This window comes from Neurospora hispaniola (assembly GCF_033458365.1).
Source record: "Neurospora hispaniola strain FGSC 10403 chromosome Unknown B0T23scaffold_9, whole genome shotgun sequence".
Taxonomy (NCBI): Eukaryota; Fungi; Ascomycota; class Sordariomycetes; order Sordariales; family Sordariaceae; genus Neurospora; species Neurospora hispaniola.
The window spans coordinates 403389-419102 of NW_026944414.1; the positions used below are offsets into that span (position 1 = coordinate 403389).

Here is a 15714-nt window from a genome sequence, read left to right on the forward strand (position 1 = left end):
GCAAAACGATCAATCCGATGTATACACCCCCAAGCAGGTAAAGTGAGTGAGTGTTGGGGGGTTTTATACCAGGAACAACAAACAAAAACAACAAAAACAGAAACAGAAACAGAAACAGATAAAAGGAAGAAAAAAAAGGGAGAATGCCATCCCAGAGATACTGTAGGTGTATAGATACCTTGGATAATCGAACCACGAAGACCAAAGCAAAAACGAAGAAAAAAAGAAAGAAAAAAAAGTCCGTCATGTATAATCCCATCCTATGCTAATGCCCTCTCCTCTTCACGTAAGTCGTCGTGACAACCTGAGTAGCTAGATACCAAGCTCAAGTTGTACTTTAACTATTTGCTTGAAAGCTCAACCCGCCGTGTGGTAAGGTTTGTAGGTAGGTATGAGTTGTGTGAGTTGTGTGAGTTGTATAGGTCGGTTGCATTATTTGCATGCATTGGAGGCCTCCCAACTTTGGTAAAGCTTCACGGTTGACCCCTTCGGGGTCCATAGGTAGCCTCGCTGGATCATAGGGTAGGGCACCTGATTGTATAAAGGGTTTTGGTGCTCTTGTCGGTTCGCTGTTGTGTTATAACTCGTAGGTGTAGCTGCTGGTACGGCTACTTCGTTCCACCGCCTGTTCATTCGTTGTTCGCCCAATGGACTTTCTGGCTTTCATTCTCATTCTCATTCTCATTCTCATTCTCATTCTCATTCTTCTCATACACCCCTCGTGATGTGCGTGTACCGAGTACTTTCGTTCATCCGCTCATTCATTGCTGGCCTTCCCATCACTTTCTTAGGTTCTCGTCGTCTCGTAGTTCGTATGGTGTCGTTGTTGGTGTTGCTGTTGTTCCTGCTGATGCTGCTGCTGATATCCCCCTTCCTTCTGCCCACCAAACAAATCCATATCGATCTCCTCCTCCTCCTCCACCTCCTCCTCATCCCCCTCCTCATCAACAGCCCGCTTCCCCCTCAAAGACAAATCACCATAAGTATAAGCTCCCCCAATCCCCTTCAACACATCCAACTCTCTCCCACCATACCGCTCCAACTCCCGATCCCGATCCCTATCCAATTGCGAATTGCCATGACCATTCCGATCCCCCAGGCCACGGTCTTGATAATGATACCCAGACGACCGTTGTTGTGGTTGTGGTTGGTATTCATCCCGATCCCGGCCATCTTGATGATGCCCATGCCCATGATACCGCCCAGCCATGACCTCCGCTGCCTCCATCCTGAACTGCTGCTCCAGCCTGTCGCGATCTCGCGCCTCGGTGATGGCTGCGTAGGCTAGATCGGGCCCGGGCTTGGTGGGCTCGGTGAAGTACTTGCCTGAGTCGGCGCGGGAGAGGGGTTTGTCTCGTCTGTCGCCGTCTGCTTCTTCGCCTTCTTCTGTGTCAGAGGAGGAGCGGTAGTGGGTACGGCTGAAGCGGGATTGGTGGTGGGATTGGGTGGTGTTGTACTGCGGTTCTACTGTTCGGCTGTGATCGTTGCTACTACTGCTGGGTTCGCCGTATTGGTCGCGGAGGGTGAGTTCGTGTGACATGTTGTTGTTGGCTGTGGGGCCATTGGAAGATGTGGTCTCGGGCCGCCATTTGAGGGCTTCCCGGGTGAGAGAGTCTTTGAGCGGTAGCGAGGCGGCGTCGGTGTTGCCGGAGGGGGCGGTGGAGATGAAGGAAGTGAAAGAAATTCTTGGGTCGTGTTGTTGCCTCAATGATTCTGCTTCGTTTTGTTTCCCAAATTCGTCCACGTCGCCTTTCAGATTGCCGTACGAAGACGGAACAGTCAAGCTACTCGGCTCCTGGTAAGTACTGCTATTCCCCCAAGGACGCGCATGATGTCGGAATCTCGCCGGGTCATCGTACCCGCCATCGCTGGGAAGGGGAGAAGGTGGTGATCGACCTCGTGGCGGATACCAGTGTTGGTCTTCGGATGGTGCAGGAGATATCGTCGACGGACGACCCCTCCCCACACCGCTTGCTCCAGCAGCAGCATTACTGCTGAAATAATCCCATCCCTGATCTGACGGCGACTCAAAAGTCTTGATAATCTTGGGTACCCCATTCGTCGGCTCCGTGCCAACCAGATACTCCTGGCGCGAGTACCCATCGTCGACCGAGACCGATTCCGGGTTATGATAGCTATACTGATTTGGCTCCACCGGCTCCGGCTCCGGAAACAGATCCAGCAAGTCCAGCGCCTGTCTCCTCTTGCGCGGGTTGGGATCCAGACAGATATTCACAATTTCGACGTACCAATCCGGGACATCCGTAACCTCGGGCCCAATCCTCAACGGACGTCCATGAGCCTCAGGCTCGTCCTCTTGCGTCGCTAGAGCCCAAAGCACCATGCCCAGCTGGTAGAGATCGGACTTGACGCCAATGTACATGGATATCCGCTGGCTGTTCTCAATCAACGGCGTCGCCTCGGGCGGCTCCCATCCCACCGGACAGCCGCGTCGGTTGATGTCGATGATCTTGGCGTTCCACTCGTTGTTGATGACGATGTTGGACAGGGTGAAGTCTCCCTGAACGAACCCCGCCTCGTGTATGTCCGCCAGACCACCCACAATCTGGCGCGCCCAGCGCTCGCGCGTAGACCAGGGAAGGCCGCCTTGGAGCTGGTAGTCGTAGATGATGTCGATCAGGGCACCGTGCTCGGCGAAGCTGATCAGCAGGCCCTTGACGAGCTCGCCCGAGTCGTCAACGATGATGCCGTAAAACTCAATGACGTTCTCGGCGGCGCGAAGGCGGTTGAGCGCGTTGATCTCGTAGAGGAACTCGTCGACGGTGTCGGGGCCGGGTATCTCTTTCTTGATCAAGGTCTCGCCGTTGACGCGGACTTTGTAGACGAAGCCGGAAATGTGGGAGTCAAATTCGACTTCGGATTCTCTGATGCGGCGGCAGCGCATGTGCTGGATCATGCGCACGGTTGGATAATTGATGATTTCCTGAGTAGTGGTGGTGTTAGTATGGCCATGAGTTGGTGCGTACCGAGGGTAGCAGAACAACTCACATTGACGTCTTCCACCACGTGGACATGTAACCTCTTGTCCGTGGTTTGAAGCTTCAGATTCGTGACGGTAGGATAGAACTGGATGTCCCCCAAACTGTCTCGAATTGCCTCGTAGATCCTCGAACTCTTATCGCGCTGGAACTTGATGTCGACTAGCTCCTCCTCCAATGAACCCTCCTGAGCATCACGGTAATCGAGGGATATTGTCACTCTGCGCCATAGCGACTCGTTCTGTCTGTACGTGACAAAAAACTTCTCCCTCTTGGACTTGTCGCGAAAGTGCATTGACAGATTCAGGATCCAGATCTTCTCCAACTCGTCGTGTATCATGTTGTGGTACTGAGAAGATGTTATCGAGTGCGCATCACAATCCGAGATGGCGGCATCCGACCCATGGAGACGAGCGAGAGCAGGAGCTCGCAGCAGATGGTTACTATTGTCGTGGTAGTTCTTGTCGAGTTCTTGCTCTAGCTCATGTCCGGTTAGGCCTCGGAAACTGCTGTTTACCGGCGTATATTCTTGAGGAATCGTAGGTAACGAAGGAACAGGAGAGTCGACCTGAGAGATATGAGAAGAACGGCCAAAGTGATGATGGAAGTTTGGCGCGCTACTCCTGGGAAGTGAGGCGGCGGCGGTTCCTACACCCAATCCGACCAGCGATGTCGATGCACTGTTGATGGCATGCATGCGTCTATCGACTGAAGCAGCTCTGCGCTCGGCAGGGGTAGGTTGTACAGGTTGAAGATGGTCGCGCTGCTCGGATTGCTGTCTCTTGAATGTCTGAGTTCGAGGCAGGCCGGGAATCACCTTTCGAAAGTTTCGACGAATGGTGCCTTGTTTGTTGGAGCCTCCGTCATCGTGCTGCTGCTGTGTTTGTGAACCCGGACTCGTGGTACTGTTTCCCTCCCCTCCATGTCCTCCTCCGCCTGTTCCCGATCCCGGTTCCGTTGCGGTTCCTGCTGATCCCAATCCTAATCCCGGCCCGGCGTCATGGGCACCTTGACCTTGACCACCACCGCCGTCCTTTTGATCCCGCCAAAGATGCATTTTTTGCCACCAGTTGTTTTGCTGTGGGGGCCAATCGCCATCTGCAGGTGGTAAAATTGATGCTGGGTTCCGTAAAGCCAAGGGAAGCTGCGGTTGCACTTGGGCCATACAGACCTTTGGGGGTACTAAATAGGTTTGTAAGTTTACCCAAGGGGCTGTAAGACATGGTCAGCACTGTGAGTGAAGAGAGAGTGAAGAGGCTTCAAAGCGCGCCAGGCATCTTGTGCGACCTCAAGATTACTTGGTGGCGAGAAGACAGCTTCTGGACTGACGCATCACCAGCCTCAATCACCTAACGGCCTATCGGCTAGGCCTTCTCAGGCAAAAACCCAAAGACTATTGTGTTTCACCACTTGGCTCAGGGGTCCTGACTTGGAAGATGCAAGCAAGCAAGCAAGATGGCGCAACCTTACATTAAAGACAAGCAATCATGCAGACTGCCGGCGCGAAGACCCTTAGGCGCCGTATATCCCAAGGCAATGACGGCGCTTGGTGAAGTGGTCGATGTTCAAAGACGCCATACACCTGTCGAGGGGAAAAGTCTTGTGGTTGATGATGATGATTTCCCGCCTCTCCTCCTCGGTGAAATTGATTAGACCAGGGTTGTGTCGAAGGTGTTGCGGGTCGGATAGCTACTTTTGCTGTTTGGCGTTGTGAATCGGGACACGAAGATAACGTGAGCTTGTGAGTTGTGTGATGAATGTTGATAGACGCCGTCTTGAAGTGCCTCTTTCACGTTCACACGGCAACATTGGGAGTATAAAAGGTTGGTGGAATATACGATTTTGTGGTCTGGGAAAGCATGGAAAGTTCCAAGGGTGTGTTCTGCGGGGGTGTTGGGCGATGTGGAGGATGAGATGGAGTCATGATAGCTTTTGAAGCTCCGTCTACGCTTTCAGCTTAGGTTCATCATGAGACCCTCCTTCAGAGATCGTCCCAGCCGCCGTGACTTGGTTTTAGTTGCAACCCTCAACGTGCCTGCGTAGGGCCTATCCCTCTGTCATTGGCCATAGGATGGGGGTCTCTGAACAGCGATCGTGATGTGTACACAGCAAATAGACGCCAGTAAACATGGAACCTACAGCCACCTGAGATGGATCCCTCCCTTGTAGGGTAGGTAGGCTTCTTTTACCCCTGGCCGGCGGCGGGCTGTCTTGGCCCTGCCCCGGAATGCCTGAGTGCCTGGTCCGGGGGGGGGGGGCCGTTTTTGAGGCCAACTTCAGGTCCCACGTTCCATCTCTATTTCTACCGTCCGTCTCCAGGAACGTCAACTGCCCGCTCTGTTATGTGACACACACGTTATGCACAGTCGAAGGCGTACATGGCATCGTTTGGTTCTCGTGTGCCTTGTCTGGGTCTCGTGTCGTGAGGCCCTTCCTTTCGGGCTTCCTGCAGACACCTGAAGGTCTGGAAAAAGGAAGGGTGGCAGTAGTGGGATGACAGGCCGAGTTCGACTTGCAGGAGGCTGTGTGTGTCTCGAAAAGGTGTGAGCAACACACGGAGGGGGGCTGGGTGGGTGCATTTTTCCCAGTGGAGTTTGAGGCCGTGACGTGTAACCATGGGTGAGAGCATGGAACACTCTCCCAATTAACACATGCATGCCATGCCATGCGTGGGGTCTTTTTTGGGTTACAACCTTTTTCTTTTTCCTTGATTCCAGGGCCATGTTCGGCGGGTAGCGTTGCCAGACAGTGGTTGTTGTTGTCGTCGTCCTCAGTGCCTGACATGTATACTGGCCGATCTTTGTATATCATACACTGAAATAAGGGCCATAACGGATGACATATCAATTTGAGGAGGAGAGAACTGACTGACTGACCTCATTTTTGAACAGTTCATGATGTTGGATTAGTACAGCGCTTGATCAGACTCTCGAATAAACAAAAAAAAGAAAAAAAAAGAAAAAAAAAAAAAACACAGGACCCCGTGCCATGACCCGTGATCATCATCAATCATCTGAGGGGTAGTGTACAGTTCAACCGCTAAACGCGCGAGAGAGAGAGAAAAAAGAGAAAAGAGAAAATGAGGGGTTCATGGCTGACATGTCCTCCATCAGTTCTCCACAATTCAGCTCCAGCTTCAGGGAAATAAAATGGGGAACACGCAAGGGAAGCTGTTAGTGTGTGTGTGGTGGGTGGAGACAGTTGCCAGCCCTATCAAGGCACTGTTTCCCTTCTGGGTAACGGGTCGACAGGGGCTCTGGCGATCCGCTTCAGACGCTTTTTACACTTCACCAACTCCCCTAGGTTATTCCTCCACTCGAATCCATCCTGTGGCCATCGATATTCTGATGCCGAGACTTGGGTTGGCAACATGAACTGAGACCTGGGAATAGTATCATGATGATGGAGAAACTAGGGTAGAGTCCGACCCACCCGAACGCCAGCTAGCTTACCTTGCCGTGCAAGAGAAGAGTTGCCATGAATCAGACCGACACTCCTTCCTCCTGGATCATGTTGACTTACCCATGTTACGCCCCCCCAAAAACAAGGACCTCGGTGGCCATAAACAATGACCGCTGCATGAGTTTGGTGCATATAGGCGGTCAAAGTTTCAGTCAGTCAGTCAGACCGACACATTACACTACTCAGACGGCCATACCCGCTCATCACCATCATCATTCTCAACAACCGGGTTTGTATCCGAACCATGCACCTTCAAGATCAGCTTTGTTTCCGTCTATGCCTGTGGGCCTCAAGGCGGGAGCAGGGCAAGGACAGGGCAGGCTGCGGAGCCGCAACAACCTGGCTACCCCGAGGGTAGTGGATATGGACGAGGCTGGCTGACTACACCAAGGGTATTCCCCATTCCCCCCACACTCCATGTTCTTGATTTCTTGTGTCATAAGGGCTCTTCAGAAGTGGTAAAGAGTGAAATTGCAATTGTCAGTAAACGGTAACGAACAAATTGACCCCATCTCCTGGAAATCCCAAGGACATCCCGATCCAGGCTACGACTTTGTCCCGGCAGTTTTCAGACTATACTCGCTCACTCACTCACTCACTCCCAGCCCAGAGCCGCCTCATATCTTTTCGCGTGGAACATGACAGGTCACATCTGGAGGCAGTTAGTTGAGGATTACTACCCGAACGGCAAAGATACCGAGCTTGGGTTTGGGTTCTTGATATCAGTACCTACTAGAGTTGAACTGACTGTCACTTTCGTACTTGTACTCTGAAATTGAGTAGAGGGGTTAGCTGGAAATGCCGCCTTTGAACTTTCATTCCTGCAAAATCAAGGTATAACTACCTCTATCGACATCAGATCTCAGCCCTTTCATTCTACAGTTTCTAGATCCCATCATTTCCACAAACCTAAAACCGCCTCCCTCCTCCCCCCTCCCGTCGCGGCCTGGCACGTTCTATCTGTCTGTCCATCTGTCTGTCTGTCTGTCTGTCGCGGCAAGCCCAGTCCAGCCCTGGGTGCTCATCAACGGGAGTCGAGGACAGGACTAGACTCTCCCACCGGGCACCATCGGATAGAGCCCACATTGGCTACTTTCTTTTTTTCCGTAAGGGCAAGCACACCACACATTTACATTTACATGGCTGGAAGCGGGCGACAACAAAAGACAACCTCAAGACACCAAATCACAGAACTGCATCAACTGCCGGTACCGCTCAGCGATTCAGCCATTCAGTGGCAATGGAAATGCTCTTTCGGGTGCAGCCCCGTTTCTTCCCTCTCCTTTTATCTTTAAATGTGCATGGATGGGTAGCGGTCCCGGTGCATCTACTTTTGCTTACATGTCTGGGACGGGAAGCGCCTAGCTGTTTGTGAATGAAGAGATAAATAGATGGTAACCTGTGTTGCGATACCGACGACCAACAACCACCAGCGAGACCAACAGGAACTTGTCTGGTTCGTGAATTATTGGTAGGTTTTAGCGGCAGGGTTTCGGGCATCAACAAACAGACAAACATCCATTCGACCAATAGGTACAGTTGCTGAGAGGAGAGGTAGGATATCATCGATGTCTGTTTAACCACGTACTTTCCTGATCTTGATGAAATGTGTGATTACCTCTATCGATCTCGAGAGGAAACGTTCGATGGTGCTGATTGTCGAGGAGAGCTGGTAGTAGCTTTGGAACGTCGGAATCAATGGAAGTAATCGGACTTGCCGGCATGTAATCATCACCACCATCATCGTCAGCAGCAGCAGCGGCATCGTCAGCATCATTATCATTATCAACAAATGTACTGTCGGCGTCACCACCCTTTACCTACCACTGCGTCAAGTCCATCATCATCATCATCATCACTGTACTGTCAGCGTCACCACCCTTTACCTACCACTGCATCAAGTCAAGTCCATCAAATCTATCACTTTTCTAACCCGCACCCAGTATCAGCAGCAGCAGCAGCAGCAACAACAACAACAAGCAGCACCACCTACCTCACACCAGGATCCCCTACGTACATACATATAGATACAGTTCGCTCAACCCATGTAAGATGTCTTTCGTACCTACCTACCTACTATTAAAGGTATACCTCTCCCTCGTTCGGTCCCGAGAATGGATGGATGGATGGATGGATGGGTGCAAAGTATGCAATGCTAAACGGGTCGGCACATGTATCTGTCTGGCTCGCATCGGCGGCCTCGGCACTCTAGTCTACTAGGTTGCTTTGCGCTTTTAGACGATTTCCACGGGCACCAATACTACGATTTCGATATGTATAGGTATGCATGTACGTGAGATAATTGAACGGCATATAATGTTTGAGAGGGTAGCAACAAGCGGTAGCAGAGGGTAGCAGTAGTGTCGCAAGTGGATTGGGACGATCCCATGCATCATCATCAATCATCATCATCTGCTGCTCTTGCTTCTTCCAGACCGGTTGGTTGTTGCTACTTGTGTGCCTATTTTGATCTCTTGATTTCTTGAGCAACGTCGTGTCGTGCCGTCGTGCTCGTGGTAGGTATGGTGAAGGGGGTGACGGAGACTGTAAGTAGGTAAGTAGCATTAGGCATCCTGGGCTGGGTACCTATTGTTCAGGTTAAAATCGGTTCAATTGTAGTTGCCTGCCTGAAGTAATAATTCTTTTTTTTTTTTTTTTTTTTTCGCAATCTCGAGCTTCGAACCAAGGTCATGTGAAAGTTCAGTTAGCTACCTAGGTATGCAATAGATGGGATTGGTAGGAGCAAGTACTACCTAACCAGCACCGGACATCAAGCTTTTCCTTACCTACCTACCTACACTAGTCGGTAATATTGTACAAGCAAAAAAAGGTGAGACACACCCAAACAAAAGAAAAAAAGAAAAAGAAAAAAAAATAATTAAAAACAATTAACAATGCCACCGATGATATTTGAAATAAGTCATGATAGAGTGAAGATGTTCTATGTAGAAAAGAACCCCCTTGATAGGTGTGTGTGTGTGTGCAAAATGTATATGTTCCCAAGACCAAAAGAAAAAGACGCTCTGCGTTTCCGATCAACACATGGTTATTAGTTTCTCTATTAACCGCCGCCCGCACTCCATTCCTTTCCTTTGAACGCCAATGATGATGATGATGATAATGCCATTCTCCAACTATCTTTCGCTTTGATATCCTCGGCTTCCTATGCCAGCCGATTCCCATTCTCTTACATGCCATGCCGTACAGCTTTGTTTACTCGTCGTCATCGTTCTTCTTCTTGGACTCCTCCTTCTCGGACTTGTCGTCCTCGATGATCCGGCTCTTGTTGGCCTTCTCCCGGTCGAGCTTGGGGAAGATCAGGTCAAAGACCTCAGAGTACCAACGCACGGGCCGGCCCTCGATACCTTCCTTGACGTTCTGGTGAAAGAAAAAGCGTTAGTAACTTGTTTGGATGAGTGTTATGTTGATGGGCTAGGATGTATAGTCTTACCTCAGGAAGCTCAAGCCAGTCAGACATGTTGTCCTCAGGGAACACAACCATCTTGCAGCCAGCTCGCCTAGCCGCCACAGTCTTCTCCCTCAATCCACCGATGCGGAGCACCTTGCCAGTGAGGGTAAGCTCACCAGTCATGGCGATCTGGGGGTCAATAGGAGTGTCGAGCGCGAGCGACAGCAGAGAGGTGGTCATGGTGATACCGGCCGAAGGACCATCCTTTTGCACAGCGCCCTCGGGAACGTGCACGTGAATCTTGGCCTTGTCGAAGAAGCGGTTCTTGGGGAAGTCCTTGGCCATGACCGCCTTGGCATACGAGTAGGCGATAGCGGAGGACTCCTTCATGACGGTCTTGAGATTGCCGGTAATCTCGAGCGATGGCGCGCTCTTGGAGGTCAGCGCGCTCTGGAAAATAGACTCGACATACATGGCAGCGCCACCCATGGAGGTCCAGGCCAGACCCATGGTAACACCAGGGGGTGTCACATCATAGAGCCTGTCAGAAGTGAAGATCGGGGGTCCCACGTAGTCCTTGAGGTTGTCCTTGTTGATAACGACATGGACGCCTTCAGGAATCTTCATGGCAACCCGAGGCTTCTCCGTGGTCTCCTTCTCAGAAGCTTCGGTGGCGGCCTTCGGGCTGCTGGTCTCACTGGACGCGGCCTCCTCGCTCTTCTTCTTTTCCGTCTCCTCCTGGGCAGCCTTACCCTCCTCGGTAAGAGCTTCAGACTCGGGAAGGGCCTGCTCGCCGAGGTCCTGAACGATCTTCAGGGCAGACTTGCGGTATACCTGCTCAATCTTCTTCTTGAGGTTACGGACACCCGACTCGCGGCAGTAGGACTTGTTGAGCTCCTCAATCGCGTCCTTTGTTAGTTGCACGTCAACGCCCTTGAGACCAGCCATCTCCTGAGCCTGAGGAGCAAGGTACTTTTCGGCAATGGCCATCTTCTCATCTGCGACGTATCCGGAAAGTCGGATGACCTCCATACGGTCGAGAAGGGGCCGTGGGATGGTGTCAGTCAGGTTGGCAGTGCAGACGAAAAGCACCTTGGACAGATCTACAGGGACATCCAGATAGTGGTCCAGGAAAGAGCCGTTCTGCTCAGGGTCCAAGAGCTCGAGAAGTGCAGACGAGGGATCTCCCTGGTAGCCGCGGCCAATCTTGTCGATTTCGTCAATCAAGATCAAGGGGTTCTCGGTCTTGCACTTCTTGAGGGCCTGGATGACACGACCGGGAAGGGCACCCACGTATGTCCGGCGGTGACCCTTGATTTCGGCAACGTCGGTAAGACCTCCCACACTGAAGCGGTAGTACTGGCGACCAAGTGCGCGAGCAATGGACTTGCCAATCGAAGTCTTGCCGACACCCGGAGGACCGACGAAGCAGAGAATCTTGCCCTCGACGGTGCCGCGTAGCTTTCCAACGGCAATGAACTCCAAAATACGATCCTTGACGTCCTTGAGACCATAGTGATCCTCATCCAGAACCTTGACAGCATTCAGAATGTCAAAGTTCTCGGCACTGCTCTGGCCCCAAGGAATGTTGGTGAGCCAGTCCAAGTAGTTGCGCGTGACATTGAACTCGGAAGCGGCAGGCTCCAGGTGGGCGAGCTTGTTCAGCTCGTCATCAAACACCTTGCGCACGGCCTCAGGCATGGCCAGCTTGTCGGCGAGCTCTTTGAACTTTTCGACGAGCTTGTCCTTGCCGTCAGACTCGATACCAAGCTCGCGCCTGATACCCTTCATCTGCTCCATGAGCCAGTATTCACGCTGGCGTTTGGTGATCTTCTGCTCTACGTCCTTGGTAATCTTGGACTGAAGCTGGGCGTTGACGTGCTCCTTCTTGAGGACGAGAAGAGCCTTGTGCATTCTTTCTTCCACGTTCAGGCTCGAAAGAACCTCCTGAAGCTCAGCAGGCTCACCGGCGCTGACAGCAGCGGCAAAATCCGCAAGCTTGGCTGGCTCAGCCATGACATTACCGGTCGATTGGCTCATGCTAAAGGTGGAAATCTGATCCCGGAAGAGACTGTTCATGCTAGCGACCTCCTTGAAGACGTTTACGATCTCGTTCGTAACGGCGCGTATAACCTGGCTCTTGGGGTCGTAGGGTTCTTCCGTCAAGTTCTCTACATTAACAAGACTGACAGGATACTTCTTGAGGAACGACGTCGGCTCGTAGGGCTTCTGGCTTGCTTCGGGCCTGGGTGTCACAGCGCTTTCCTCAAAGCTCGCCACCACGTCACCCTTTTGCTCGGACTCGTCGGTCACCTTGGGGATCGGTTCAGGCACCGGCTCAGGAGCAGCACCCTCCTTCGCACCATCGATCGAGGCAGCCTCAGGCGAGCCAGGAGGAATAAGCTCCGACAGTTTGATTCTCCGGTGGGGGTAAAGGATCGCGGTGAGACTAGCACCCTCGCCGTTCTGATTGTTCATGGGGAAAGCGCTGGTGATCTGCGCAAAAACACCGACGTCATAGACATCGTCGCGGTTCCGGATCACATCGTCGTCGGCGTTCTCGTCCTTGAACAAGAACGCTCCCACGTATGGCTGGCCGCGCTTGATCATTTCTGTAATAGCCGCAGCGACATTGGGGTCCTTGATGGTAATGGCCTTGTAGAAACCGGGGAAGAGCGGTCGCTTCGCTATAGGAATCGCCATGACCTGGGGGTAGATTTCTGGTACGACGGGCTTCGCCAATGCCTTATCACCGGGCTTGCGGCCGCGCTTGCCACCGTCTCCGGAACCACCGTCTGCGCCTGAGCCTGAGCCGGCAGATGAACCGCCAGCAGCGCCAGCCTTTCCATCTTCTGGCGCCGGCGCCGGGGCATCCGAGGCCGAAGACTTGGACTTGGTCTGTTTCGACTCGGCCTCCTTTGCCTCGGCCTCGGCGTGCTCAACGTTTGCTTTGCGCTCCTCCTCTGATAGTGGCTCGATCGAGTTGTCGAAAAAGCCCTTGTCGTTCTTCTTCCCCAGAGCAGTGTACGTTGAGAAACTCGAGAGGTTCGTCGGTCTTTCGTGTCGGGGCCGGGTCACGGCATGTTGCCCAGCCGCGGCGACCGGGCGTATCGAAGAAGTGGTCAAGCTGAAAGACCTAACCGAATGCGCAAGCGATGTCCTCGACGCGAGGATGCGCGGGATGCGCTGTCGGGACAGCATCGTGAATACAGGCAGTGTCGAGCGGACCTGGGTAAGAAGGATATCGTAGAGAGGTCGAGCTTCGTGAGGAGGATTGTCGTCTTTTCTTAGAAGAGAGCGGACCCGAAATCGGACCAAAGGCGACAGTGGACGGGAGTTGCAGTCGTAGGGGAGGGGAGGGGAGGGGAGGGGAGGATGGATGTGGTCGGCTGTGTTGAGAGTGGGACGGCGGGAGAGGTCGCGGCGGGGGAGACGGAGATGCGGCGAAGCGGCGGGAAAAAAAAAAGTTTACAGTTGTTAAAATAGTATACAGTCAAAAGATAAGAAGATGGGTTCTATTCAGGGTGTGACGACGACGACGACGACGACGACTCCAAGGAACCCAAGGCCCATGACTCTCGCGCTCTCTACTGCTTGCCAAATGAGGTGTATGAATAATCAACTTAGGTTGACGGGGCGGAAGGCGAACAGCGACCGACTCGAGCTCCCTCGGTCTTCGGCCGGCGGTAGAAGATGGAGGAATTACTGTCTTTTACCAACTAAGTCTAGGTACCGTCCCGGTTGCGTCACGGTACAAAAGGTACGTACCTCCAGCCCACTAACAGCTCATCCGCCGCTCTCCAGCTCAGACGGCGGGACAGGACTGGAGCTGAGGTCAATTCCATCATCGCCGTTGTGAAGTTTAGCGTCTGGTCGCCAAGCCGCTTTGATCCATTGCGGTATAGTGTAGATCGTTAACTCATAGCACCACTCCGCCGCCTGGAACTGAGGTGCTGCCGGACGGGAGAGCTTACGATGGCGAGCATAGCATAGCAGCACCGAGCCGGAGCGGGGCATCGGCAGGCACGTTCGCTAGTATCAGACAGGGCAGCTCTCCGCAGGGGCAGCAACCCGCATATCAGAAGCGCCCAAGTCCAAGGTCATGACTGCGGGCTCTTTCAACTTACATTAATGACACTTCACTTGTACCACAGTCTTCGTCCATCAGCCATACAAGTATAACATCAACCCATCAGACAACATCCTTTCACATACATCTTGACACCACTTCAGTACGCTAGTCATACATCACCCAACATGGCACCACCTTCATCAGACGACATCACCTCTGGAGTCTCCAAAATGTCACTCAAAAACGCCAAGGCCAAGAAGCCAGAGCCTGTTGCCGACAGCTGGGAAGACGAAGATGTCAGTTCCGAGTCCGAGCCCGAGGCCAAGACCGAGCCCAAGTCTGAGCGTGAGCGTAGCTTTGGTGCGGAGCCGGAATCATGGGAAGACGACAACAACAGTGATGATGAGGAGGGAGCGCCCTCTCCTCCGCCTTCACGCAACAACAGAAAGCCGGAGCCATCAATGACTACCTCTACTTCCATCCCACCATTTCTCGACTACACTGGGCCAGGCGGCAGCGCCAGCAACACTTCCTCCTCCTCAGAGTACAAGAGACCCGAAAAGACGGACGCCGTAGCCCGCCGGATGATTGCCGGTGCTCTGGGGCTGAAGGCACCCAAGCTGACCGAGGAGCAAAAGGCTTACGACCGGGCTTTGCGCGAGAAGGAGCGCAAGAGGAAGGAGGAGGAGAGAGAGCGGAAGAAGAAGGCAGAGGAGGAGGCCTTGAGAGCCAAGCAGGCGATTTGGGAAGACTAGGAGCTTTTCCAGCGTATCTCTCACAGTCTCAATGTGTGTCATCAACATCAGGCGGAATCATCTTTGTTATCTGTACTTTGCGCGGCTTCCACTTGCTCAACATCGCTCGCCGCCGGCGGCGGCAACCCTTCCCTCCTGATCAACGGAAGGTGTTTCCCCTTGTGCATCAACACCAACTGCTCCCCACCCTCGGGCGAATGACGCTTTGCGACCCCCAACCCCTGCAGCCCCTCCTGCTCGGCGCGGTGATTCCACAAGAGCTGTTCGACTTTTCCCTCCCTAGAGCATCCGATAAACACCAACGGCCACCGGCTCCTCGCCAGCGCGTCTCGGGTTCCCTTTGTGGCGGTCTTGGAGGCCACCAAGACGCCAAACACTTCGGACCCTCTCCATCCCACTGGCGCTCCCACAAATGCGCCCTCCAGCTCCCGGATCAGATGAGGACGAGTGCTTTGGATGGCCTTGCACTGCACAATGACTCGCAAGGGTCGTTCGGCCGTCGGTACGGACCATGTGCCTAGAAGATCGATCCCGAAGTCATGTTGCCCGCCCACTCGGTTGAGAGAGAAGCCGTACGCGGACAAGAGGGAAGCTATCGTGTATTCGTAGTGTGTTCCGACAAAGACGGTGGTTTCTTGACCAAGACCGGTGCGCTTGGCATACTGGAGGAATGAAGGGAGGTCATGGTGGTTGGAGGACTTGGAGAGTGGGCTGTTGGCATCAGTACGTCCTCCATCATCTGAGGCGTTGGTGATGCTGCTGCTGCTGCTGGTGGTGGTGACCGGCGAAGGGACTGCGGAGGACTCGGTGGTAGTATCTTTTTGACTCGGCACATGGTCGGAAGAGAAGCACCGCAGCGGGTGAGGGCCTGGACTGCAGTATAATCGGCGCGTTCCGAGTCCGAGCCGGGAGAGTCGTGCAGCCATGGGCCTCATGGTGATGTTGAGCCTGTGCCCTTTGCTATTCGATATATGTGCTGTTTTTTTCCCCTCTTGTAAAGCTTTTGTCCAGCCAATT

The 15714-nt window shown here is 53.1% G+C and overlaps 4 protein-coding genes across 4 annotated transcripts; 1 reads left to right on the forward strand and 3 right to left on the reverse strand.

Moving 5' to 3' along the window:
• Window positions 1-787: 787 nt before the first annotated feature.
• Window positions 788-4056, reverse strand: B0T23DRAFT_432436 (uncharacterized protein; the record flags this gene model as incomplete). Its single annotated transcript, XM_062840379.1, has 2 exons — window positions 788-2944; window positions 3010-4056. 2 exons carry the CDS (start codon window positions 4054-4056, stop codon window positions 788-790), a joined length of 3204 nt encoding a protein of 1067 aa, XP_062688607.1.
• Window positions 4057-9189: 5133 nt separating this feature from the next.
• B0T23DRAFT_415581 (Lon protease-like protein, mitochondrial) lies at window positions 9190-13245 on the reverse strand. The gene is made up of 2 exons (XM_062839596.1): window positions 9913-13245; window positions 9190-9839 (listed from the first exon to the last, which is right to left on the reverse strand). The coding sequence occupies exons 1-2, from the start codon at window positions 13069-13071 to the stop codon at window positions 9675-9677; spliced, it is 3324 nt and encodes a 1107-aa protein (XP_062688608.1). The 5' UTR covers window positions 13072-13245; the 3' UTR covers window positions 9190-9674.
• Window positions 13246-13957: 712 nt separating this feature from the next.
• B0T23DRAFT_240198 (uncharacterized protein) lies at window positions 13958-14720 on the forward strand. The gene has a single exon (XM_062834024.1). It carries the CDS (start codon window positions 14128-14130, stop codon window positions 14695-14697), a length of 570 nt encoding a protein of 189 aa, XP_062688609.1. The 5' UTR covers window positions 13958-14127; the 3' UTR covers window positions 14698-14720.
• Window positions 14721-14793: 73 nt separating this feature from the next.
• On the reverse strand, window positions 14794-15632 carry B0T23DRAFT_407940 (uncharacterized protein; the record flags this gene model as incomplete). Its single annotated transcript, XM_062839247.1, has 2 exons — window positions 14794-14855; window positions 14885-15632. The coding sequence occupies 2 exons, from the start codon at window positions 15630-15632 to the stop codon at window positions 14794-14796; spliced, it is 810 nt and encodes a 269-aa protein (XP_062688610.1).
• Window positions 15633-15714: the final 82 nt, after the last annotated feature.